We start from the raw sequence: 26,438 nt of genomic DNA on the forward strand, positions 1-26,438 counted from the left end.
CTTATGTGCAAAAGCCCTGATTCAATCCCTAAAGTCCCCAGTCTCAAACTCTGGAGAGAAGCGTAGATAATACTGCACTGGGTGGATTTCTGCTCTGACAAGGTATGAGACAGCTTCCTAGGTTCTTCGCAGATTTCAGAATAGCCTGTGGAGTTTTATTGCTCTACACAGCTACCCTAGGCCTAGGAAACAGAAGTGGCGTAGTTTAGGCAATAGGGAGATTATCAAATAGGCTAGTGGGGTAAAGGAGCTTTCAGGAGACATTTGCTTGCGAAAGCTTAATAGCACATTTTTTTGCGCACCAGGAAAGTGATAGATAACAGCGCAGGAAGCGAAAGAGCCTTTGCTGCTAGCAAGGGGTTAATGTTCCCAGACGACCAAGCTGGACAGGTCAACAAGTTGCCTAGCAAGCGCACGAGTTTAAGGGCTGGACGAGACGATTGCTGGAACAGGAGGTCACAATCGTTCATCTAAAGATTAACTAGGAGGCTGCGTGGCGACGGGATCCTCCTGGAGGTCCCCACCCCACCCCACTCCTCACCCAATCAGAGAGAAGCCTAGCCACGCTCAGCGACCAATACGGGATCGGTTACCTTCTGCCACCTACTCCAGCCAATCCGGAGCGTGCAATGCAAGTTGATGGTCCGGTGGGCAGGGTCTCTTCGTGGGTTTAAATCCTGCGTTAAAGTGCTCCGGATAATAATAATAAGAATAACAACAATTCCATTGCGCGAGCATAGCAGGCCTGCTGGGGGGGCGGGGAACAGCTGAGCCGCCTTGCTGGGGAACCTCGCAAAATACTGCGATCACTGCGAGGGTTGCTATTTACATACCTCCCGATTCCACGCTTGCTCTCTTTGCGCTTCTACCCCTGCTCGCTTTTTGCAGCCAGCTGACTGCAAAGATCGCCAGCCGGAGGAGGAGGAGGAGACGTGGCGAAGATCTGGCCTGCCAGCCAATCCGGGCCGCTCGTTCTCCCTCGACGTCACCTTCCCTCGAACCTGCAGCAGCAACAATAACAATAACAGACGGGATCTCTCCCTGGGGTCGATCAGCTGGGCGTGCGCGGCTGGCTCCCGAAACAGGCAGCAGCTGCTACTGTCAGCGGCGTCAGCGGGAAGAGAGAGACTCCAAAATAGACGCGCTTCTTTCCCAGGAGCCATGTCGTCGAGCGAGGGGCTGGGGGTGCAAGAGGAGAACTTACAGGGTAAGGGATAGGCCTCCTTGTCATGAAATCAGTATGATCCTTAAGGTCCCCCTTTACCATTGGGCCTCTACGGGGAGAAGTCTTGCTGGGGGGGGGGGAGAGGCTCTTCTTCTTGGCTGATCAGAGGCAGAGATATTGGGCATTCCTGATCGCCTGGTTTCTGAACCCCAGAGATTTCCCCAAGTCACTCTTTCTTTGTTTTTCTTTCCTCCCCTTCCCCGTAACGGTGGTTGCGATTCTGAAATTCGTGGGGAAATGGCACTGGTAGGAGAAGCAGACGGATGGGATGGCGAAATGGCAGGGTGAAAGCTTGCCCCCGTTTCCTGGCCAAGGCCCTTTCGGTTTGGCGGGGTTGTCGATAACTTGATTTCTCTCTAAGATTTGGAAACGTGCTGCTTCTGCTGCTTCTGCTGCTTCTCCTCCTTCGCCTCGCACCGACCGTGTAATGCTCCTGGCAAGCTGAACTGCCAACCAGGAGGGCAAGTATTGTTCTGACACAGGGCTGTGTAGCTCAAGGCCTTCGAAGTGCAGAACGGGCAGATCCAGGGCACTTTGTTTTTATTGTTGCGAGAGTCATCCCTGCTCTCTCCCATCTGTGCTCATGACACCTTTGCCTGCATGACTCATAGGCCCTTTACTCAGAACTTTGTGCAACGTTTGTGGCTGTAAATAATTGGCCTTCGGAAATTATTGACATACGGTGCTTGTTCAAGGAGCTGCAGTTCTGGGTTTTATTACCAACATACAATGAGAAACCTGAAGGTAGATTGTAACATGAAAGGGAATTTCCCTGTTGACTTCAGTGGGATGTGGATCGTACCAGTAATTGGATCATTAAGTAATAATAACAGTACCAGGGTGTATTGCTAAATATGAAGTCCGTTGCAAAGCGGATGTGCTGGTAATGATTTATATTATTCTTATTGTTGCACTGTTTAGGGAAGCTTTTAATATTTGATGAATTATTGTATTTTAATCTTTTGTTGGAAGCCGCCCAGAGTGGCTGGGGAAACCCAGCCAGATGGGTGGGGTATAAATAATAAATTTATTATTATTATTATTTTATTATTATATAGTCAACTTTCTACCAAGCCTGAAATGATTTTAGCTACACATCACCTGATTCTTGCGAAGCATGTGATTTCATGTATGTGCAGTTAACATGCAGAGTTAAATGTGCTGAGGACTGTGATATACAAAATGTATACGAGCTCCCTAGATGTAGTGCTGCAAAAATAATTATGTAGGAAGCAAAAATATTCCAGCCTGTACCGTTGTGATCTTAATGCATTCATATAGGTCTGCCCCACTTACACTGTAGTGACTAGAGCCCCATCCGCCTTAAAAAAACCTCCAAAAACTTAAGGGAAGTGAAATCAAACTAGCAGCTGTAAATGTAAAACTTGCACAGTATGTGAAACATCCCATTGCACCATCAGCCATACTTTTAGATTTCTTTTTCAATTTTATTTGCTTGCCTGGTATTTTGAATGTACAGGGTACACTGGCAGAATTCTTGCTGGGTTGTAGTTGTCTTTTTCTGAAATACAAAACAAGGAGAAAATAAGTTGTAGTCTGTAGTCTTTTCTAAACTCTACTTCAGCTTATTTCCCATGATCTGTGGAAGAACTTCTCCTGCAAGTTCCAGATTTTTCAGAAGCCTGCTCCATAGTTACTCATCGGAGACTTTTAGTGTGTCTGCCCTCTTCTGTGAAATAGTTGGTGCCTGCCGTAGAGCAACATGCTATCTGCACTTCCGAAGCTGGATAACTGAGTCTTTGCTGTGTGTGTTTTGTATGGTGTCAGTTTTGTTTTAAATGTGTTTACTGTTTGTATGTGTGTGTTTAACTTTTTAAAATTGTTTTTATTGTACATCACCTTGGGACTGTTGTGTAGAAGGCAATTAATACATTAATGACGACGATATCAAATCTGACTGCCACCTTGTGCTTCTCTTAGAGTTCTTTTAAGGTGCTACTGGAAGGAATTTTTTTATTTTGTTTTGACTATGGCAGACCAACACGGCTACCTATCTGTATCTTAGAGTTCTGTTAGCTGGCTTCTCTTCCCCTCTTTCTGTGGCAGAAATTCAACTGGTGCAGCTTCCCCCACAGAATGGGATTCTGTTGCTTGGGAAAGCTTCAAGACCTAGCAGGCAGAAGCACAGGCTGGCAGCTGTCTGTTTATGCCATGTGACTGAAAACTGTTGGTGCCTTTTATAACTTTTGTTTTGAAAGAGGGTATTTCACAATTCCCGGGGACTGTTTATTTTTCAAAGTGACCCAGTGGGACTTGTTTGCTCAGGAGATATTATGTAGTAGGTGGTATAATATATAATCTGTAGGCTATTTATAGCTTCAATCTGGCAACAGGGATGGCTGTGGTTGTTTGACATGTTGCTTGTGCTGGTTCCCCCCTCCCCTTTTTTTACTTCCTTCCTTCTCCTGCTACTAAGCATCCTGGGGATTTTAGTCCCCAGAAGCAGGCCACAGACAAGGACAATGAACTGATTTGTAAGATGCCTTTGATTGTGCATAATAAAGACTTACTGAATCTGAACAGAAAGATTCAATATGCTGTATAATTAGTCTCAGCCCCCATATCCACATTTAATTTTAAAAACCAGCATTTATGGTAGGGATTGGAGACATGCAGTATTCGGATGCTGTTTCTCCCACAGGGAAAAAGTGGTAATTTCTCACATACTGTTCTTAAGCTATAGACACCCGTATTTCATTTGTGGTGCAAAGAAGTAGTTTTGCTCAATAAAGAACCATGAATACTTGTTTTGAACAGGCTGCTTTCTATCTAGATTGTTTCTGCATCTTGCCCTCCACAAGAGTGGGTGTGGTTACGTCCTATGGACTTGAAAACCCTCCCCTTGCTTAGATTAGCTATGCCTTTTCTGCCCTGCATATGCCTCAGGTGAAGAAGGAAGTGGTGATTGTGGTCTTGGTATATGCCTGCCCACAATGTCCTTGGGCAGCTGCCTTCATCCTTTTTCAAATGGACGCTGTGGTGGGTAATGCAGAATCAATTCAGCTTTTATTTTTGGAATGAAGTCAGTTTGTGGGAAAGTGCTTTTCAGGGGCATGAAATATGTAATAGGTCTATATTGTGTGCCAGCTAGGTAGAGGGAACCCCCTCCCCCAATATCCTTGTGTGCATTGAATGTAGACTATAATGTTGTGTGCATGGAGCCTTATATTTGTCAATATCTAGCTGAATTAAAATTGTGCTTTTCCCGGCACTGTGGCTGATGGAAAGACAACCCATTAATGTATAAAGCAGCCCGGGACTTGCAGTGCTTAAAAAGGAAAAAGAAAAACAGAGTTTGTTAATCCAAATTCCAAGCCAAGTATCACTACCATGTTTGGAATACTGAATGCATTTTCTGCTACTAAGCATCCTACTCACACTTTGCACCTGTGGATCATTTCCCCCCTTGGAGGTCCTCTTCTACCCCTCCTGTAAACAAAGTAAATCAAGATAGGTCAGTTTATTTGATAGCCCATTTCTGACTGGTTCGTCTGACGTCCCTACACAGTAGGGTCTTCTGCTGTGGGAACTAGGTGATCTATGAAAGGACCATCAAGTGTGGTGCTGGTGTTGAGACAGCATAGGGTGAAGACCTAACTCCTGTGCTCTGATGGTGATTGAAAAGGCTTCATCATTGCACGATCCTAATAGAGCAGAGATTTATTATTAACAGGCAGTACTCTGCTCATTTCCTGGAATGCAAGAAGGAGGCCATTAAGCCAGGCTTGGAACAGAATGCCGGCAAATGAAACTGCTTGAAGGCTTCCTAATATGCAATTGTGTGGCTTTTGTTTTGTTTCTGAACATATGTTGAACAGGTTCCTGGGTGGAGCTGCACTTTTCCAGCAACGGGAATGGTAACGGTGCCCAGCCAACAAGCCAGGAGCAAGGCCCAGCCTCGATTTCTATTCACAATGGCGACATGGAGAAAATCCTTCTAGATGCCCAGCATGAGTCTGGAAGAAGCAGCTCACGAGAGAGCTCCCATTGTGACAGGTACAACAAAAGAGATAGCACTTGCTCTTTTCAAAGGATGCGCTGTCCTATTTATTTGCATGTAGTCTTAAGAGGCTGGCAGATCTGTGAGATGATGTAAGTGGCCCTGATCCAATAAGGGTCTCTGGATAAGAGCTGAGGCCACTCCCATACCTTCCAAGTGTCCCAATTTTCCAGGGATAGTCTCGGAATTATGAAAGCTGTCCCAGCTTCTGATTTGGTCCTAGAATGTCTCTATTTACGGACTTGTATAAGAGTAAAAGACAATTGGGAAATGATCCATAATGGATTGAAAAAAAAATGTTTAAAAGTACTTTCCTAAAAACCCCAGTGTCCTTTCTGTTGTGGATAATTCAAACTGAAATTCCCAGGTGTCAAAAATGGTTATTTATGTATGCTGCTACTGTGGCCCGTGTTTTGTTAACCCCAAAATGGAAAACAAGCGATTAGGGTACTGTTGATGGTGACACTTGCCCATTGTCTGATAGGAAATGCTTTGCGGGGGTGGGGACGCACAAAATGGGGGCTCAAGGAGGGTCAGTTGGTGGGGAGTGAGAAATGAGGAATGTTGGAGGGTATGCACTCCCAGAACTTCAGCATTCTTCTTCTATGCTTACCTTGAGAGTATTTATTTCCTCCATTTTAATCTTCCAAATCTTCTTCAGAAGGCAAAGTTCCTCACAAAGGCACACCCACCCGCATGTTTTGTCCTCACAACAACCCTGTGAAGTTGGTTAGGCTGAGAGATGGTTGCTGGCTCCAAGTCACCCAGTGAGCTTAGTGGCTGAGTTGTGGCATCTGAATCTGAACTGCCTTGATCCTGCAGCTAAAGCAACGAAATCTAGAAACCTTGTTCCATGTGGGTTAATGCCCTGTAACTTCTCTTTACCAAGTCCTCCTCGATCCCAGACGCCTCAGGACATTCACAGAGCTTCTGAAGTCGAGAGCCGTGGCAGCGGAGAAAAGAATAGCTCTCAGGTAAAGCCGAGCCTTTTCTGAAGATTGCCAAATGGCCGAGAGCCTTTTCCAAGCCATCAAATGGTCTGGTGCAGGGTTGGGGAACCTGCAGAAATTACCAAAGAAGCTGAATAGGTGTATTCAACCCCCCCCCCCCAACTTTAGAAATAGCATCCAAACCAACTGATTATATCTCTCCTTCTTTTAGTCTGAGGAAGATTTTCAGGAAAGAAGGAAAGAAGTTGAACAGCTTTTGAAGAAAAATTCTGACTGGATGTGGGACTGGTCTAGCAGGCCTGAAAACATTCCACCCAAGTAAGTGTGACAGAAGCTGCCTTGATTCCCACTGGTATGTACAGAATATGGTGACAGACATTTACAGATTGGATTCTTTCTTTCTTTTCTCGTCACAAACTAGGGAATTTCTGTTTAAACACCCCAAGCGCACTGCTACCCTCAGCATGAGAAACACAAGCGTGATGAAGAAAGGGGGCATCTTCTCTGCAGAATTTTTGAAGGTTTTTCTGCCATCTCTGTTGCTTTCCCATCTGCTTGCCATTGGATTAGGGTAAGGAGTCCTTCAGTCAATTCATTGTGGGGATTGTAGGGGTCCAGAAGTCTAGTGTGCTTCACCCAGAAACATAAGCAACTTATGTGTTGACTAATTTACACGAAGAGAGAGTAACACAGAAATACAGTGCTCTATTTTTTTTTTTTTTTTAAGGCATAGAGATGGCTTTATAGTTGAAAAACTAGGCTTACTACGCTTTGGCCCACTTCCAAATGTTTTGATCCACGGCAGGGATGGGGAACCTGATTTTGCTGGACTACAAATCCCACCACTGACCATGCTGGATGGGTCTTTTGTAGTGCAGCATCTGGAAGACAGGCTCCCCATTCCTGATCTACAAGATAACTTGCAGTGAAAACTCCATCAAAATGTAATTTACCCATCACGATCAAATATGGTTACATGGACAGGATCTGCATTCAGGGAATAATTCAATAAGCCTTTGGGGTAATATTTGAGGTTTATGGTAGACACTGGTATTATAAAACAAAATGGGGTAAAATCTCTTCCTTTTTTTAAAGTGATGACAGCAAAAAGAAGACAGATCTGTGCTATAAAGATATAGGGTGATGATCAGTCTTCAGATATTGGAATGTGCAGAAATATAATTGCTGCTGAGTGAATGGCAGCAATGGAATGGCATTTCCTTCATCCCAGATTGGTGGCAGCCGTGACATTTTATCACAGCTATAAAACATGAAATCTGACTTTGTAGTAGCTTTGCCTTTGATCCTTGAAGTGGACCAGATTTTACCCCCATCCCCAAGTTTGTTTTTTCAGTGCCTCGATATTTCGCATTTTGTCATCTAATGCGAGTGGCATAGGGATGTGTGCAAGGTATTGAGTGATGTCCAGTGCTGTACATCTGGAGTTCCACTCATGCATCAAAACCACTCATGCATCTGTTCTATAAGCAGAAATCTGCTATACACAGCAGCAGATATATAAGCAGAAATCTGCTATACACAGTAGGCACAGCAGCACTGGATGCAATCCATTGGAAACAGACATCCAATGGAGGCTATTTCAGCCATGCAAGTAAGCTCACAACTATTACTTGTTCACATGGACGTGACCCAGAGGGAGCCAAGTTTTCCAAGCTTACAAAAGGCTTCCTTGAAACTCTCTAGAAAAATGATAAGGCTCCCACCATCAGGAAGTGTGTGAGGAAAATGTGCTTCCAGCCCCCTATCCCACAGCGTTCAGCAGGCCCCTCTAACCCTCCAGGTGTGTTAGGATGGGAAGCTTTCCTTCCTTCGGTTAACCCAGGGGTTGTCAGCCTGGTCCCTATTGCCCACTAGTGGGTGTTTCAGGATTCTGGGTGGGTGGTAGGGGGTTCTATGGCACAAGCTGAATCCTCCTTCCATCGAGCACTGGTGGGCGATAAGAAAAGTTTACCATCAAGAAAGATGCATTAGTGGGTGGTAGGTATAAAAAGGTTGACTACCCCTGGCTTAAACTATCCCAGCAAATTCTTCCTCGGTGTAGGTAACCAGCTGCTTAGAAGGCTGGATCCTTTGTGGTATCAGGTGTATTTACCTATCAGATTCCCACCAATTTTATAGCATAGTGAGTAGGTAAAGTAAGAGGAAAGGGGGGTTCCCTACCATCTTAACTCCCTTTCAAAATTAAGCAGAGCAGTTACTGGCTGTCTTTATGTTGGTCTCAGGATTTATATCGGAAGACGGTTGACAACTACAGCTTACAGCACCAGTTCATTGTAAGATGGGAACAAATCTTCATCTCCTACAAAAACCATGACTACATTCATCCAGACATGCAAAATGGTGAACGAAAAGGAACTCCTGTGTGTGCAGAAGTGACACAGCTATGTATGTTTTGGTCCCTAAATGTTGTGTGCTCTTGGGGCTTTTTCTAATTGTAGAGGGAAAGATTGAAAACCAACACCAAACAACTCCTTTGTAAACTAACTTCTTGTCGCTCAAGTCATCAAAGCAAATTTTTGACAGAGGTCTTTAAATGAACTGTGTGTTTGTGAACAAAATGTCTATATTGAAAATTATGTAGCAAGGGATTAAACGGTTCGTCTTGTTTCACTTTTGTAAAAAAGAAATTGGTTTGGGTTGTTGTTGGTACAACTTGATTGCATAGCAAGAGTATTTGGTCAAGAGTATTATGGCCTTACATTTCTAAAGGCTGGAGTCTCTGAAGCAGTTTAGTGATTTTCTTTAAGATACTTCTCTAAATCCTAAATACAGGTTTGTGTGTTTTAGTATGGGATCTTTCCATTATGTTTTTAAAAGGGAAATGTATATGCAACAGAAGTAAAAGTAGTGGGGTAAATAAGCCTGTGGTACCTCTGGTTACATACTTAACTCAGGGAAAAGCTTCATGTGATGCAATGCTCCTTTGAGTCCAACAGCCATTCTGAAGGTTCCTCTGGAATGATGGTGATGATTAATTTCATACAGTGGTACCTCAGGTTAAGTACTTAATTCGTTCCGGAGGTCCGTACTTAACCTGAAGCACCACTTTAGCTAATGGGGCCTGCCGCTGCGCCGCCGGAGCACAATTTCTGTTCTCATCCTGAAGCAAAGTTCTTAACCCGAGGTACTATTTCTGGGTTAGCGGAGTCTGTAACCTGAAGCGTATGTAACCCGAGGTACCACTGTATATCCAATGATTACCCTTGGTGAGGTAAGCTATCTAGCCAGTCACAATTTAAGAATGGCAGACCCGCTGAGCCCAAAGCCTTGTTTTCCCTCATGTCTGATACTCAGAGGTATCTGGTCTTAATAATTTTCTTGAGGATTACCCATTAATGAACTTTTTACAGGCACATGTGCCTTAGTGCACGCTTATCACTAGGCTTCTGTGGAGGTTTTAGCAATTGGCCCATTTGAAATCAAGTTTTACACAAGGATGAACATATGCAACTTACACTTCTTTTGCCCATCTTGAATCTTTGCAAGTTCAACAATGGTTTTAAATACAAAACTCCAGTTGTTTGTGATTTTACCAGTTAAATAAGTTTTGAATATCATCACAGCCTTACTGAAAAGCAGCAAGGAATGTTGTTTTTGCAGAAACTTCTTATGAGTTAAGTAGATGCTTGTGTATGGTACTACAATATTTACAACGATCAACCAAGGCATTTTGGTAGTCAAGCACTTCCAAAGATAAGTATATTTTCCAATACTCTATTGATATAGCCTAGAATAGCATTAGCCTATTTTCTTACTGCATCACTGTTAAGCTTAGGGTTTACTAATATCCCTAGATCTTTTTCACACGAATCAATGGCACTTCTATTTGTGCGGCTGGCGATTCTTATCAGTAGCACCTTAAAGACCAACTAAGTTAGTTGGTCTTTAAGGTGCTACTGGAAGGAATTTTTTGTTTTGACTATGGCAGACCAACACGGCTACCTATCTTTAACTGGTGATTCTTACATTTGTCCTTATTGAAATTAATTTTGTTTGTTTGGGCCCATTTCTCCAATCTGTTAAGGTCATATTGAATCCCAATTCTGTCTTCTGCAGCATTGACAACTTCTCCCAGTTTGGTGTCATTCTCTTGTGTAAGTAGTCTAAAAATATCTTGATTAAATGAATGTGGTGAGCCACTGGTGTGCCTTTGTTTCGCCAGTCACCAAATTGCTTCATACGGAAAGATGACTCTAAGCCATTTTACTATTAATAGGTGGGTATTCTAACTGATGGAAACTTTCCTGCTTGCAAGGACTTACCTACGCCCATCAGTGGAAAAAGCAGCCACACAAGTACAAAAGCATATAGACATGCGAAGCTCTCTCCTGCTAGAGTGAATATGCAGAACTGCTTTCCTAGGAACTCCATAAATTTCCTTGCTGTGTCTGAACGCATAGCTTACAGTAAATCCATCAATTTTGTTCAGTTACCCATTTGGACTTCTTATATTAATTTATACATTTGAATCAGGATGAATGGAATATTCTTAATGTCAGCTGGCAATGGTTTAATTATTGAATTATTTATCCCCCTCCCCCCAATTTGCAAATAAAAAATCAGGGGTGGAATTAATACAAAGTATGGGGACAATGCTGTGTATTTCTAGGCTTTAGTAAAAACATTAAAGACCATTACTTTACTGTTTTGCAAATTTGAATAGATAAGGCACATTTAAAGAAGCCCATCTTTTTAAACTGGACATTGTACATAAAATGAAGTGGTAGCTTTGTTTTGATTTAGCAAAAGGAGATAGGCAGTAAAAAAAAAAGGATTCTTGATTGAAGCTGCCTGTTGCCATTGTGTATGTACTGCATATGAATCTCATTTAGTGGGAGTTTGTGCAACTATCGTGCTAGAATAGTACTGTCTTGGCTTTCACAACATGAATGGAAAACATCTAGAACTTCATCTTCTGGCAACTCACAAAGTCGAAAAGCTGCGAAATACTCCACTGAATGTATATTACAAGTTTATTGCTACTATACAAAAACAATAAAGCGAGTAAATATTTCACTGCTTTTGAATTATGTGTTATCAGTAGTCAAGATGTGTGAAATGAGGAAGAGGTGCTGCTAAGGATGTTCAGTTGTCAAACGTTTCAAAAATAAAATCCAAAGGCAAGGCAGACTTGCTAGCAGAGAAAAGAGTGCAATATTGCCATGGGCTTCATCCCTTACCATTGGCATGTGGCCTAGAGAAAAACTCCCCATCCCTGCTGTGGAAGTTAGGCACTTCTGTGCAGTCGTCACTAGCATGGAACATAGCTATCGAAAGGCAGAATAATCTTTGTAGAATAGAATTTGGGAACCAAATGCCTTTATATAGAAACAAGTTCTCAGAACTCTAGCATTTAAAAACGAGCAAGCCGGATATTGAATTATATTCATCTTTTACAAGCCCTGTGTGTCAACATGTCGGAAGTCTAGGGAGACCAAGAACCCTATTCTTTTGTGTGAATAAAGAAGTTTGACATGTGTGAAGTTGGGGTGAAATATGGGGCCATGATTTTATGCCACTTTTCTGCAGCATTAGCTGTGGAGGAAGCAAACTGCTAACCGATCAGGCGAGGCCAACCGTGCCGCATGAAAGGGGGTGTGTTTTAAGCCCACCTTTCTGTCAGTTCCATCCTTAAGTGGTAAGAAAAGTCTTCCAGACCCACCCCAAATGGAACCATACTGAGTTTACAGGCCACAGAAAGCAAATTGCTTTTCACCAAGAGCACTCTCCAAACCCTAATCTGTAGAAGCCCTACACATACCCGCCACAAAAAAGGACAAGCCTCTACTTGGTCCCTCTTCTCCCACCTGCAGCAAATTACGTTGCCCAGAGCACACTGCAGATCACTTAGGAAGTTGCTGAATTACAACTTATCACTAAACTGAAAACTATGGAGACCTGGTCAATAGAGATATTGGATTCCTGTCTCATTACATATGCTAATCATCTGCACACTATCCCTTGCTTTTTCCTGTAGGAATAATTGCAGTTGTTAACAGTCGTCAACAGATTTACCATACCCATTGAGTCAATCACCCATCTCCTACTACCCTCCTGAGAAAAACCCCACCCCACCCTCCCACTGTATATAAGGGTCTGGTGACATCTGTTTCAGTGTACCTGAAGAAGTGTGCATGCACACAAAAGCTTATACCCAGAACAAACTTGGTTGGTCTCTAAGGTGCTACTGGACAATTTTTTAATATTATATTTTATTTATATTTTATTATATATATATTGTTACTCATACTGGAGAAATGAGCCCATTCAGCCACAAAGTTCCATCTTAACATACTGGTGAATAGAAAGTTCCCTTTTTAGCTTCTGACATGCCCAATTAAGATAGTTGGGGGTCACCATAATCCTGACAAACCCACCTTGGGGGAGCTTCAGCCCCCTGGGCCACCACTGTTATAGGACCCAGAATTCCAAATGGGCTTGAACAGTGATCTTCAGCAAAGGCAAAATAGTTTCCACCTAGGTAAATGACCAAAATATGAGTGTGCTGCCCCAGCACAGGGTTGAACAATGCTGGCAAAATGCACTTTCATTGTATACCATGCCTACCCAACCCACTGCACACAGGCACTTTCGCCAAGCCCAAACTGGATTCTATGAGCATCTTGCCACACCCTGTGATTGGCCCAGAAACACTAAACTGCGGCCACAAATGAGCACTAGTACACTCCAAGCACCTATCAAAACAAAAGCAAGGAAGTGAACAAGCAGACTTCTGCAAAACAGTATTAGCCAGGGCCCTTGAGCGGCCCATCGTAAGGATACAAATGCCCCTGTTTTCCAGTGACCCATCATCAGTTCCAAAACCCAAACTGGTAGATGCTGAAACAGCCGATTTGAAAGTAATGTGTGCCAGACTGTCAGCAGGCCTCTCACCCTGAATGCAGCCAGCTGTGGTCATACATTGGGAGCCAAAGTTCAGGCTCCTTCCTGGCCCAGTTCAAATTGGGATCCACAGCTGCCTGCATCCTAAATGACTCTTCATAAGCCAGCCAGACAGCATCTGCATATTCATGGTAAGATCTGAATGTGATTATCCAGATGCTTCAAAAAGAGGGGAAGCCCTCACAATATGCCTGAGTTTATATTCTCTGAATTTATACCATAACTCAAAGTCAAATAGTACAGCACTGCCTATGCATTAAAGCTCTCACAGACCTAAAAATTAAGATTCAAAAAGTTGAATGCAGTATTACTAAGTTGATTCTACTGGGAAAGCTAAATGTTCCTACATTTCATCACAATTGCTTTATCATTCAAATGGGTGGATGTTACAGAAAAGATGAAAAAGCTGAACACTACTATCTTCACTGTGAATCAACAGTACTTTTCAAGGTGCTGTAAAAACCTAAGCACACATTTTAATAATACGAAGCAATCCAAATACATGCAAGACTGATAGACTCCATTTTCCTGGTTCCAATCATACTAACTCCAATTTCAAGATGTTCAATATTGAGTATTAAATACCTTGCTCAGGCTGGATAACAGTGACTTGGATTCTCAAGTTTCTGTTCTGTGAATGAAAGAATCCCTTTCATTTACTGAGGAAAAAACTTAGGATCCAACCCATTTACATTAAAGGCACAATTCAAAGCTATCCCTTACACCAAGAGACCTCTGGCTTAGTCACAGCAAGCTTCTTGAAGCATTTCATGTTTCTCAGCTATTTCAACTAACAGCTTTGTAAAACAATTAACTGCTACGATTTAGTAGGGGAGTAAGAAGAGGACATGCGAACAGTCTAGCATTAAAAGCATTGAAAACATTTTTTAAAATCTGAAATACGGAATCATAGCATCTTCCAGCATACACCTAAATGGGCCCAAACCCCAAAGAATGCTATAGAAAGCAGTAGACATGTCACATCTATGCAAAGAAGTGTGGCTGGCATCTATCTCTGGGTGTAAGCTACTCTCATGTAGCAGCTACTGGTGATTACTTTGTACAGTGAAAATAACATACCGAAAGACAATTCAGATGCAATTTTAGGGGGGAAGAGTACATTGAAAAAGTTTCAAAGTACGCAGAGCAAGTGCAGGTAAACATTTAAAATTTATTAAACTTTTTGGTCAAAATAATTGAACAATTATGTACAATCCCATTGTATTTACCTCATGTATTTTAAGGAACAAAGTCAATCTAATGGTTAAATGACCTAACCGTTCCACATTTCAAGATTTGCAAATAGTGTCACAACTGATATACAGTATACGATTTTTAATCTTTATCTTTAGAAACCCCAAATTAGTATTTATTATTGTATCGCGAACAAGAGTGGCACTCTATGGACGTTAATTGATAGGGTAGGAACAGAGACATGCTGCTCTTGCATATTCATATCGGACTCTAGCAATCATATTAAACCTTCATTTCTTTAAAATTCGAGTGTAAACCACACACAAGTATTTCACCCTGGAAGCTTAAAGGGCCTGAATTTTAAGGAGGATTTCATAGGCACATTTAGTAGGAAGTCTGGAGCAAGTGATAGTACTTGCACTAGTATTTAAGATACTTGACGCTATTAAAAGTGTGCCCACTCTTTTTGTGTGTACAAGTTTTCTCCCACAGAAGCTTACAGTGAAATACTGGGAGTTAATCACGTATCTTCTAGAAGCGAGAGAGACCCCATAACTTTTCTGCAGCCCCCTATTGCTAGTGGAAACTCAGTATTCTACAAATATATTTTCACATCAGTATTCAGCCTCAAGACAGCTTGATCTCCTGGTTTTACAGACCTGGAGTAAGAGTTAAAACATGTTTAAGTTGTGCTCCTGTTTGGCATAATCAAGTTTAAAAACATACACATTTGAACTGCAATGGAAAGTTTTGTATGCATATGCTTATGCCCAGTTGTAATATTTTTAAAAAGTGTACTCTATGGAACAAAAAGGACTAAAGGTTAAAAAAAGAAGTAGTAGTAATGCACATTAAGGTATGCTTCTCACATGTTGAGGCATGTTTACTGTTAAACCAGAGCAGTGATTTGTTGAAGGTTTTGATGTAAAAGACCATCTTGCTCCTTTAAGGCTGTATATAACTTTAAACAAGTACTTTACACTTTGTCTTTTCTGCGCACCATATGATGCCCCCCCCCTTTCTTACACAAAAAACTAATACAAGCTAAGGTGATGACAACTGGAGAAAAAAATTCAGTTTAGTGTTTGAAGCAGTAGATACTGCTTTAAACTGCTTATACTGTCAAAAAATGGATAGTATTCAATTAAGTTCTACTCAGAGTAGAGCCATTGAGATTAATGAGCCTGTTTGTCATGTGTCTTAATTTCAATGGGCCTGTTCAGAGCAGGACTAGCATTGGATACAACCTAATATTTTTGGGACAAACTATTTTCAAATCTTTCCGTCAGAGTTATTTTGCACAATCTCAATACATGCAATAAAAAAGACTGAATACATACTTTCAGATTTAAAAACACTTTTTATAGTTTGTTATTTTTATTAAGTGGTTTACACCGGAAGGTGTGGTTATAGATACAGTTGGTGAGTAAATATACATGAAAAACCTGTCTACACACCCAACTCTAGACTTACCTATATGCTCAAAGGTAGAAACACCTAAAGCTTAGATGAAGGCCAGAGAAAGAATGTTTACAGGCATAAAGCACAAATATATGTTTTGAAAGGCCCAAATATTACAGCAGATAAAGAGCACGTGAGATAGAAATTACATTTTTATGACAATTTGTTTCTTGGGTGTTAGATTTTTGGTCTATCAACTGGAAAGGAAGGCTCAGACTTAAATAAATACATTTGTTTTGAATATTGGCCTTTATTGAGTATTGTCCATCAATTCTGCTTCTAGTGGGCTTTTTTTCGTTTACAAAAATTCAATTCCACGTTCTCCCTCACTGAAGGCAGAAATACACCATGAACTCAAGTCCAGGCCAGCTTCTCTCCTTTACCTATAAAGGGAAATAAGTGCATCAATGTTCTTTACTGGGAGGACAACAAGGCCATCTCTCTGACAGATAAACAACTGAGCTTAACTATGCAAGACGACAACTTTGTCCTCAGATAAGCCGTCTTTAATTAATTTTGTCCTGGAATATATACAAGTTATTGGTGGCAGCTACAGCAATGATGTTCTCTGCAGGGTGCCATGCTGTATGAAGGATCTTCTTATTGAAGTCCAGACTGTCAACACTTATTTCATCCTTCTTTCTCTTGCCACCTGTGCACACTTTCCGGGGCTTTAAGATAGCACGAGGTTTGCTACTTTCTCTTGAAGCCTCTAATGTAATATCTCGCCGTGTGTTTCGATCAAACATCCTAAAGAAGTTGTTGTATGAGCCAGTCATAATAGCACTGCATTGGAAAAGAGAAGATAACAACTTTTTATTCATTGGTTACTTCTGATAGGTAATGTCAAGTTACTTGCAATTTTAGGAGGGTCGCAATTTCCTTTCCCTTACTATTTATTTATTTGTTATTACTAGTTTGTTCAACAATGGGTCTCAGGGAAAAGTAACAACAACACATCAATAAAATAACCACAGACACGTAAGTGAAACAGTCTAAAATTTCCTTAAAATATGCAAGATCATCAGAAGGCAATAAACTGCTGTGGCTCCTTACAGTTTTCACTTCTCCTAAGAGTGGGGGAAGGGGTGCATCTTTTCTAACCAATGAAAAGGAACCAGTGTCAGTACCAGACCTGCCTCTGACAGGTAGTCATTCCAGAGATGAGGTGCTGCTGCAGAAAAGGCCCCTGCTCCCTGAACTTCAGTTAGAGGTAGATGCACAAAAGATGGGCCTCTCCTGCAGACCTTAATGGATAGTTACAATGTCTTGAGAGGCATTCCTATTTTATTAGTATTTTCCTATGTACCGTATTTTTTGCTCTATAGAACGCACCAGCCCATAGGACGCACCTTGTTTTAGAGGGGGAGAACAAGAAAAAAAAATTATCCCCCTCTCTGCCCAGCCCCCAGTGGCAGGAGGTGCTGCGCAGAGAAGGGGAGAATTCCCCCCCCCTTGTTCTCCCCCTCTAAAACAAGGTGCTGTTCAAGGTGCGTTCAGTCACCTTCAGGCGGCTACCTTGGAAGCTTTTCCTGCCTGCCTCCCCCCTGCATTCGCACCATAGGATGCACACACATTTCCCCTTCATTTTTGGAGGGAAAAAAGTGCGTCCTATAGAGCGAAAAATACGGTATATCATGTTTTTCATGTAAATAATAAGCTGTCTCTTACCAGCAGCTGATCCAGACCAACTGATTGGCAACAGCTCTCGTTATTAGGGTGGGGTTTATCCCAGCGGAGATGCACTTAACCAGGAGGAAGGCATTGCTGAATCTTTGTGTGTTGTGGCATCTATGCTATATCGTGCTACACACTGAGCAATGGGCCGCCTAAAGCCCTTGGGGTTTAATTTGTGTGGTCCTTTACCTCATTTCAACACCTTCTGCAGCAAATGATCAGTTCAGACCACTGGCAAGAGCAATCTGTCTCTATACTAGCAGCCCACTGGGTGGGAAGACAGAAAAAAGGAGGGCCCCACTCACTTTGGGGTTTGGCCCACAGTTGGCATGCGGATCCCAACAGTTTACCCCCAAAAGAATATGCTTCTTAACAGAACAAAGGTTTTCCACTTCCACACTAAAGGATATTTCAAGCAGCCAACCATCTCTAAGTTACCATTCAATTCACACACAAAATTTTCTTCTGGGAGCAACCAGGCCACATGCTTGAAGTCTGAGATACCGAGGACTGATCCCAGGAATTCCCCCTCTCTTTTCCACACAAAGCAAATGTACCATCACTGAATTTATATTTCCTCCTAAGGCAGCACATTTGTTTTTATCATGCTACCCATCATATACTTTGAGGATGACCTACAGCAAGTTATTAAGTACACAATGACATAACTAATATAGATGCACCGAGAACTACTGTGGAAGCTAAAGTAGAAGTTTAGGCTGTCCCCCGCCCTGCTCACCAGCCCCAGTGTGGATCACAGATCTCACTTTTCCTTCTGCTTGAATTAAAACCACCACCAATTTTCAGTTCAGGCAAGCATTTAAGCGAGTCTCCTTACACAAGTCAGCCTTACCTATCAGAACCATTCCAGCAGCACTCAAACTTGTCAAAGATGCAGTCATTCTCATACAGTGAACAAAGTTTGCTTCGCAGATATTCATGAACCTTAAAATATATAAGTGTTGAAGAGCATGAGAACATGTTCAATTTTGGGAAGAAAACTTTATTATTATAAAATATAACACACAAACACTGTACCTGATAGGTCTCTACAGGCCTGTTTTCCATATTGAGATCCCATACTTTAACTGAAAGGTAGTCTCTGGTCATCATGTATCGACCACTATGACTGAATTTTACATCCGATATTGAGGAAATTATTTCTGAAAAGAATGATCTGCTGCTGGGATCTTCAGGTTCTTCAAAGACTGAAAGTTGTGAAAGTGGACAGAAAAGCTGCTTACTATTATGGTTAATACTTTAACATTTTTAGTTAACCAAGGCTTAGCCATATCAGTAGTTTCCAACCTCTGCCCCACAAGAGTTGCTGAAATGTGCCCTAAAAGTGTGCCCTAAAAAATCAAGACACCATGTACTCTATGCCCATTGGAATCGTGAGATCCCAGATAGATACTGGGATGTTCTCTACCAATAAACAGAACTTAATATTAGTTTACAGAAAATATAAAGGTAAAGGTAAAGGTACCCCTGACTGTTAGGCCCAGTCGTGGAGGACTCTGGGGTTGTGGCGCTCATCTCGCTCTATAGGCTGAGAAACTGGTGTTTGTCCGCAGACAGCTTCTGGGTCATGTGGCCAGCATGACTAAGCCGCTTATGGCGAACCAGAGCAGTGCACGGAAATGCCGTTTACCTTCCCGCTGGAGCAGTACCTATTTATCTACTTGCGCTTTGAAGTGCTTCCGAACTGCTAGGTTGGCAGGAGCTGGGACCGAACAATGGGATTCGAACCACTGACTTTCTGATTGGCAAGCCCTGTGGTCTAAACCACAGAGCCACCCGCATCCTTTACAGAAAACATACCTGTTTTTTTTCTGAGAAGTGGTAAAGAAAACTGAGAAAATACTTACATTTTGAATGTCTATCACAAAGAGCTGATGAACGCATATCACAGAGCCGTATAGTTCCTTTGCTACTGCTGTAGACAAACACATTACAATGATGAGGATGAAATTCTGCTGCCGTTATCACCTCTGTAAGTTCCTCCATGTTAGCAGGCTTTATATCTACAATGTCTGAAAGTTTGTTTGTATAGGTTCATATAGATTTGTTTTCCTCAAAATATAACTTTAAAAGTATGCAATACAGGGTGATAAACAATCTAAAAACTGTACCCAGATTCTATATTATTTGGAATTGACATTTCTAGCATTCAGTTTATCATCTAATATACAATTGAAGGATCACCATTCTCTACAACCTGCAGTTTACAACAGGGGTGGAGGGGAGAGGGTCTTCTCAGAATACCACCACCAACAGTTGGGGCATGTGAACATGAGAGACAGTTTTCTCATAGCAGCACCTCATATTTGGGACTCAAGGTGGAAGGGGGGGGGAATCAAGCACCCACTTCCCCGACCATGTTCAGACTGAATTTAATTTGTCCAGGCCTTTGGGAGGGGATAGAAACACATTAATGCACTGTACATTTTAAAGCTATCATTTGGCTATGGTCTTATCAGACACTATGCTGGTCACTGCTCTGGGCTCCCTTTAATATAGTTGCCAAACAGAACTCTAGCATATGAGAGTTAAATATTATTTTAAAAAATGCAAAACCCAGAGAAGAATTGTTTACTGGGAGTCAGAAGAATTCAAGGCAGAAAGAAGTTACAAGGCACTGTTACCGCTCATTATTTTGACAGCACAAGACAGCTGCGAAGAATGCTCCCCCTCCCCAACATTTCATAGAATCATAGAATTGGAAGGGTCCCAAGGGTCATCTAGTCCAACCCCCTGCAACGCAGGAATCTCAGATGGCCATCCAACCTGTTTAAATACCTCCAAGGAAGGAGAGTCCACCATTTTTACATGCCTTGCAGTTTTTTGCTCTTCCAAACTCAAAACTCCTGAAATTCTAAAGGTGTGGAGAACATGTAGGCTCTCCAAACTTTATTTAACTTCCATTACCCTTAGCCAGCATGGCTAATGATGATGGCAACTATAGTCCAGCAGCACCTGGAAGGGCTAGAGATTCCCTACCCTTGTCTTAAAAGACTAAACAAAATAAAACAGATGATTTATCATATTCAGAACAATTGATTGAGGCCAGTAATACTTATTGTAAGAAGCTACTAAGCATTAAGTATTCCTATGTATCTAATATAAAAAAGGATACTAAAACTTCTGTCTGTGATTTCTAAATGCCACAGGTTGATTCTTAGGTCATCTGCAGAAAGGTACGTTTCATGATCACTATTTACTGAAATAGAGTTTATGTGATATGTGTGTGCATTTGCAAATATCCTTCGGGGACTTGCTTCTACCATTAGGTCCATGGGTTTCAATATTGGCACCTAAAAATAGAGAAAGGGAGAGAAGTTCACTTACTACATAAAATATTTATTTAAAGGGCTAATCACTACAATATCTTAAAGTTACAAAATCTTTAAAGCTACAAAGGTTGCTGGAATTATCTGGCATTGGATTGCATTCAAGACAGTACTAAGTAGCCCTTTGCTCAAGCAGAACTACTTCTGAATATACCCTAAATCAGTGATTCCCAATTAGCTAAGTACTGTGGACCCCTTTTTTCAAAAGCCAAGCCATAGACCCCCTACTTTTGAAGATTTTGATATTTCTAATGGTGTACTATTTCAGATCTCAGTCAACTCAACACCCTTTAAGTAAAAAGAAGTTGACAAACTTCTCTAGTCAGGGATCACAAATCCATTCTAAAAATTAGAATTCAAGTGTCAACACACAAGGCATAAATGCACTAGCATGCCAAGTAAAACTGCATGACTCAGACCTATAGAACCACATGTGTATCAAGTCCTTTCACATTCCTCTGACATCTTGCTTTCTAACTTTTGGCATGCTAATTTGTACATCACTGTTTCAAAAGTAGCTTGATATTTTAAATGGCGACTGTCAAACTGTTCTGTGCCTGTGAAAGATTAAGCTGAAAAGGCTCTCTAGCAGCCTGTCTTCAGGGTTCAAAAACAATCAAGAATGGTATAACATTGTGCAAGTTTCCAAAAGTGCAAATTTAACCGATATGCAACCATAAGTAGAATCACCTTTTTCCGTTTTCAAATAGCTTAACAATGTTCCAGAACATCCAGGAAAGAACAGTATTAAATACACATATAAAATTGTCTTTGAAATGACTAGGTTAACTGTAGACGTTTCAAGGGAGTTAAACATCTTGAATTAAAGGAACAGAGGAAGCTTCATTTTACCAAGTCAGACTATGGCTACATCTAGGTCAGTATTCGCTATACAGTACTGACTGGCAGTGGCTTTAAAGACAGAGCTTATCCAGGTGTACCTGGAGATGACAGGGACTGCAGCTGCAACCTTTTTCATGCAAAATTATGTGTTTAGAAAAGATTTTATAGTTAAGATTCTCTTTATACAGAGAAAATGGTGCAATGAGTTATAGCGCTTTTCCAACCTCATAGTTTTCTAAGTAGATGTTTAGAAGCTTTCAAAAAAATCAAGTATCTAATTAAGTTTCTACTTTGCATGATACAACTGTGACCCAACAGTTAGTAACATTGCTTAGATTTTGTTAATTCTAAATAAAGATAACAAAATACCCGTAGTGCTGTGATTCTAAATGGATCCCGAAGTCTTCCATCTTCATCTTTCAAGTTATAACCTTCAGCTCTTTTATCTCGTTCACTGATTTTCCATAATTTAATAGTTTTATCTGAAAAAAGGAGAAAATTGAAATCAAACAACACCGAAAGCTACTTTGTCATTAATTTTTGCTTACAAATAACCCAGTATGGTATACAAGCTGGACTAAGAATTTGGGCGTGGAGAAGACTGAATGAATGGTTTGTTTATAAACTGAACTCTGCCCAGACAAATCAATTCTAAATGCATAATCTTTGCAAGTGGAGCATATTATGCAACGGTTGTATAGAAATAATGTGCCACACACACACATCCCAGAGATACTCAGGTACACGGTTTCTGTCACATGTAGAGGACTTGGGGGAGCAGGCGGGCTGGATTTCACTGTGAGCAGGGTTTTAAAGAAGGGAAGATGCAGTAGAAGCAGCCTCTTCTCCAAAGCTTGTGGGAAGGGCTAGGTCTTGTTTCATTTCCAGTGTGATACTTGTGTTTGCTATGGCATTGTTGAGAAAAAGGGACCTGAACTCTCCCTACCCTTGCACTTTACGGAGAATTGGGAGGCACTTACAACTGGTGAGTTTTGAAGCCCATACCATAATCAATTTTATTTTGGGTAATATTGTGAAGGAGTAAGGAGCCACAAAGCATTCCTTCCACTCTTATTCAGTCCCTTCCCTTCCCTGAAATTTCAGAAGTACTGACATTACAAAGCATATCTTTGTAACCATACGAGCTAGAGTGGGGTTTTATTTCTCATGAAACTGAATTCTGTTTGATACACAAGCTGCACTTTTTATGCATTCCTGAAGAATGATGGCACATACACAACCCTGTGTTGCATTGGTTTTTCTAGTGGTGGTAAAATTAATATAATTTAGGCAACCATTGTATATAGCACAAAACAAAATAAAAGAAAAAAAATTCCTTCCAGTAGCACCTTAAAGACCAACTAAGTTAGTTCTAGGTATGAGCTTTCGTGTGCATGCACACTTCTTCAGATGAAGTGTATATAGCAATTTGTTATTGTATATAGCAAATTGTATATAGCAATTTGTTAGCAACACACAATGTGAAGTGTCACCGTTCTCTATTACAAAGCTGCAACTTTTATGAAGAGCTTATGCATAGTTTCTGTATAACCAAGCACACAAATGCATTAGGCCACTAGCATTTATATAATTACGTCAGGAGTGCCTCTAAGAGCCTGAACAATAAGCATTTGTTTCAGCTGTGCCTGCCACAACAGTCTGCACAACTGAAGAATTTATAATTTCAGTAAGCAACTAAGAACCTTCTTTCAACTATAAGTAGAAAGTCTTACACAAGTTTTTTTAAATATAAAAAGCACTATCATAATGATGAACAGCCTAGAGTACACTCTGAGAAAATGGATATATTTGCCTGATAAATGCTGTAGATTATTTGAAGAGAAATAGATACTTTTATACTGAGAAAACATTTCTTCAGATATTTTCATTATGCAAGGTATTGATTATAACGTGTAGTCATGTTATTACAAAAGTACTGTTTGTGTTTTCTAAAAACAGTATTTTAAAAAATACCCCCGTTAATTTACCTAAGAAAACCAGTGCAAAATAAAATAAAATAAAATAAAATAAACGAGCACAACTTAAATGAACTAGGCTGTAAATCTCTTGGTCCATTGTGTCAAATAGGTTTCTGGAGATATTTTAAACTGAACAGAAAAATATGATTCAGAGATCCTCAACAATACAGTGGGGGGCAGACTCTGTTCAGAAACACAGCACACTTGCAGGTTCTCTGCCACTATAATGTTGTCCTCTTTGGGTGAAAAGTATCAGTTCAGCGAAGTACATTATTAAGCCATGAATTATTAATACTAGCTTGTATAATAGTTAAGAAGCAGAGTAGAGTCTTCAAGGATTTATCTTTTACTAAATTATTAAATATTAAGGTTTTTAGCATCTTAAATCACTTAATCTAAAGATATATTCTTGTTTGCCCACTCAAGCAAGTGATACCTCTTAATGTATCAGAAATCTTATGATGCAAAGGGTTTGCAGAAAGCTATCAAAATAATTTGGGCATTTGTGAAAATCTTACTCAGGACAAGTAAACACTTCACAAATAATTTCTCTTCAGTGCCTGGGAAAGAACAGTTGGGAACACTGACAGTGAGAAAGCATATTGGTTTCCTTTACAAGGAGGGTGACATCATGATGCTGATAGCCTCAATGCTCTTATGTCTAGACCTGGGCAATTTTTCAATGTATCATTCAAAATCGGTTATGAAGTCCACAGCACAATAATGGTTTCATAAAGAACAACTGAACTAGCTTAGTGAACTATGGCTTACAAAGCAAGAGAACCCATGGTTCACCAGTTTAAATGTCATGGCAAATTTACACTTTGCTATTAGCTTATGGGCCAGTGTGGGGATTTGGGACTGCAGAAATTGAAACACCAGATGGCAGGCTTGATTATGACAACAGCAACAGCAACAGCAACAGCAACAACAACAACAACAATAATTATTAACTTGCTTTTGTAGCACCAAGCAGTTATTTGGTGTTGCACATGAACAATTCAATTATACAGTGGTACCTTGGTAGTCAAATGGCTTGGCTCCTCACAAATCGGCTCCTGAATGCCACAAATCCGGAAGTGAGTGTTCCAGTTTGCAAATGTTTTTTCAGAAGCTGACTGTCCAACGTGAGTGCAGGAAGCTCTTGGAGCCAATTGACTGTTTTGGGAGTCAAATGGACTCCTAGAATGGATTAAATTTGAGATCCAAGGTACCACTGTAGTTACATTAGAAATGATACTATATGTAAGTAGACATGAATGATCTAGAAGTAATCAGATACAACTAGAACATATGCAGAAAAATGTGTCGTGTAAACTTACCATTTGTAGATAATAAGAAGTGAGCAGCATTCTGTTGTGGTAACCACCTAATTTTATTAATTTTTTCCTCAATTTCTAGACTTTTCAAGTAGTCAAACTCAGGTTCATGACTCTGAAAGGTACTGTAAACATTATATTCTCCCCTTGAATGAGGACGGCTTTTGTTCTGCAAGGGAACACACATGTGTGAAAAAGTAATTTTTGTAGAATGCACATACTAAGCAGAAGAATTAACAAAGATTCCAACAATATCAGAAGTTATTCAATAAACAAATATACCGAATTTATTAAAGCATCTACCTGCCCTCATGCTTGCAAAGTACAACAGGAAGAGGTTCTTGCATTATAAAGAGGCAACGGAAAGGGCGCAAAGCTGTGTTCACATGTGTGTGAACAAAGAGAGAACCAAAGTTTGTGCTGCAACATATAACAGTCACAGAAGCAAACTGTTTTCAATCTGCCTCTTTGACTAACGGTTTTGAAGCAAAAATTTGAGAGCTCCTGCCTGTATGTTGGCAAACAGCTGTCTTGAATCATAGCCACGTCTATTGAAAGGTAGACCTTTACAACTTTATCAGTCATACAAGTTGCAAAAGGAATTATTTACATAAGGGAGAAAAAAAAGATTCAGAAGAGCTGGCCTACTGAATGACAGGTTGGCATATACCACTGTTCATTTAATTCAAGAAGTGTAATAAATAACAGTGTTCATTTTATGATCAAGAAGAGGAAGTAGCTTTGAGATAAAGCACATGCTATGCATGTAGCAAATCTCCAGATACAATATGGGCTGGGAGAGACGACTGCCGGGGACATTAGAGAGCTGTTGCCAGTGATATGGGGCATAAAGTTTTCCAATACTTTATTTTTTAACGGAAAAAAATCTGTTTCATAAGTTTCATAAGTAACAACGAATGGGTGCCAACAGCAATCAAATATTAGACAAGCCGGGCAGTTTTTAGATTTATTTATCAAATACAAGTAAAATGGACCTAAGTTGCATGGAAAATTTTTCTAACTCAACATTCCCCCCCCCCAAACTCGCCCCCCCCCCAATCACTGGCTGTTGCCAAATCAGAGAATATAATACTGGCCCAATGGTTTAAGTCAGTGTATGACTGTTTCACTGTTCATAAACTTGGAGCAATGTCACAAATTACCTTTAGTCAGAGAAACCTAGTGCCATTACACATATATGGAAGCACCATTTTTAAAAAATAAAAGTATCATTCCTTTGTTGTTGCTTTGAAAAAGCAAATGTATGGAATCAATTCACTTGTTCTTGCAGCTACTAATTTTTAACTATTCTGAAAACGAGGCTCTTCTTGATTAGCTTTGCATGTGTGTCTTTCACAAAGTTTTAAATCAAAATTTCTTCATCATCTATAGTAAGGTAAGCAGTATGGCAACTGGCTTTTCCCCTTTTACAAAATCTGAAATAAAGCAAGGCTATTCTTGCCTTGCAGTGCTGCAAGACCTCATTATTTTGTGA

At 40.7% G+C, this 26,438-nt stretch overlaps 2 protein-coding genes across 4 annotated transcripts in view; one reads left to right on the plus strand and one right to left on the minus strand.

Moving 5' to 3' along the window:
• Positions 1 to 1,032: 1,032 nt before the first annotated feature.
• BNIP3 (BCL2 interacting protein 3) lies at positions 1,033 to 11,233 on the plus strand. The gene is made up of 6 exons (XM_079978473.1): positions 1,033 to 1,207; positions 5,065 to 5,242; positions 6,136 to 6,220; positions 6,408 to 6,514; positions 6,618 to 6,767; positions 8,440 to 11,233. The coding sequence occupies exons 1-6, from the start codon at positions 1,162 to 1,164 to the stop codon at positions 8,492 to 8,494; spliced, it is 621 nt and encodes a 206-aa protein (XP_079834599.1). The 5' UTR covers positions 1,033 to 1,161; the 3' UTR covers positions 8,495 to 11,233.
• Positions 11,234 to 14,271: 3,038 nt separating this feature from the next.
• The window catches only part of PPP2R2D (protein phosphatase 2 regulatory subunit Bdelta), a 30,876-nt gene continuing 18,709 nt past the window's right edge, over positions 14,272 to 26,438 (minus strand). For all 3 annotated transcript variants that reach the window (XM_079978451.1, XM_079978452.1, XM_079978453.1), the window contains 7 exons: positions 24,947 to 25,112; positions 22,015 to 22,127; positions 20,589 to 20,766; positions 19,321 to 19,485; positions 18,491 to 18,660; positions 18,306 to 18,397; positions 14,272 to 16,561 (listed from right to left, as the gene is read on the minus strand). In XM_079978451.1, the coding sequence (XP_079834577.1) occupies positions 16,282 to 16,561; positions 18,306 to 18,397; positions 18,491 to 18,660; positions 19,321 to 19,485; positions 20,589 to 20,766; positions 22,015 to 22,127; positions 24,947 to 25,112 (1,164 nt within the window). In that variant the 3' untranslated portion in view covers positions 14,272 to 16,281. The remainder of the gene's footprint in view (positions 16,562 to 18,305; positions 18,398 to 18,490; positions 18,661 to 19,320; positions 19,486 to 20,588; positions 20,767 to 22,014; positions 22,128 to 24,946; positions 25,113 to 26,438) is intronic.

This window comes from Podarcis cretensis (genome assembly GCF_951804945.1).
Source record: "Podarcis cretensis genome assembly, chromosome: 5".
In the NCBI taxonomy this organism is placed as follows: Eukaryota; Metazoa; Chordata; class Lepidosauria; order Squamata; family Lacertidae; genus Podarcis; species Podarcis cretensis.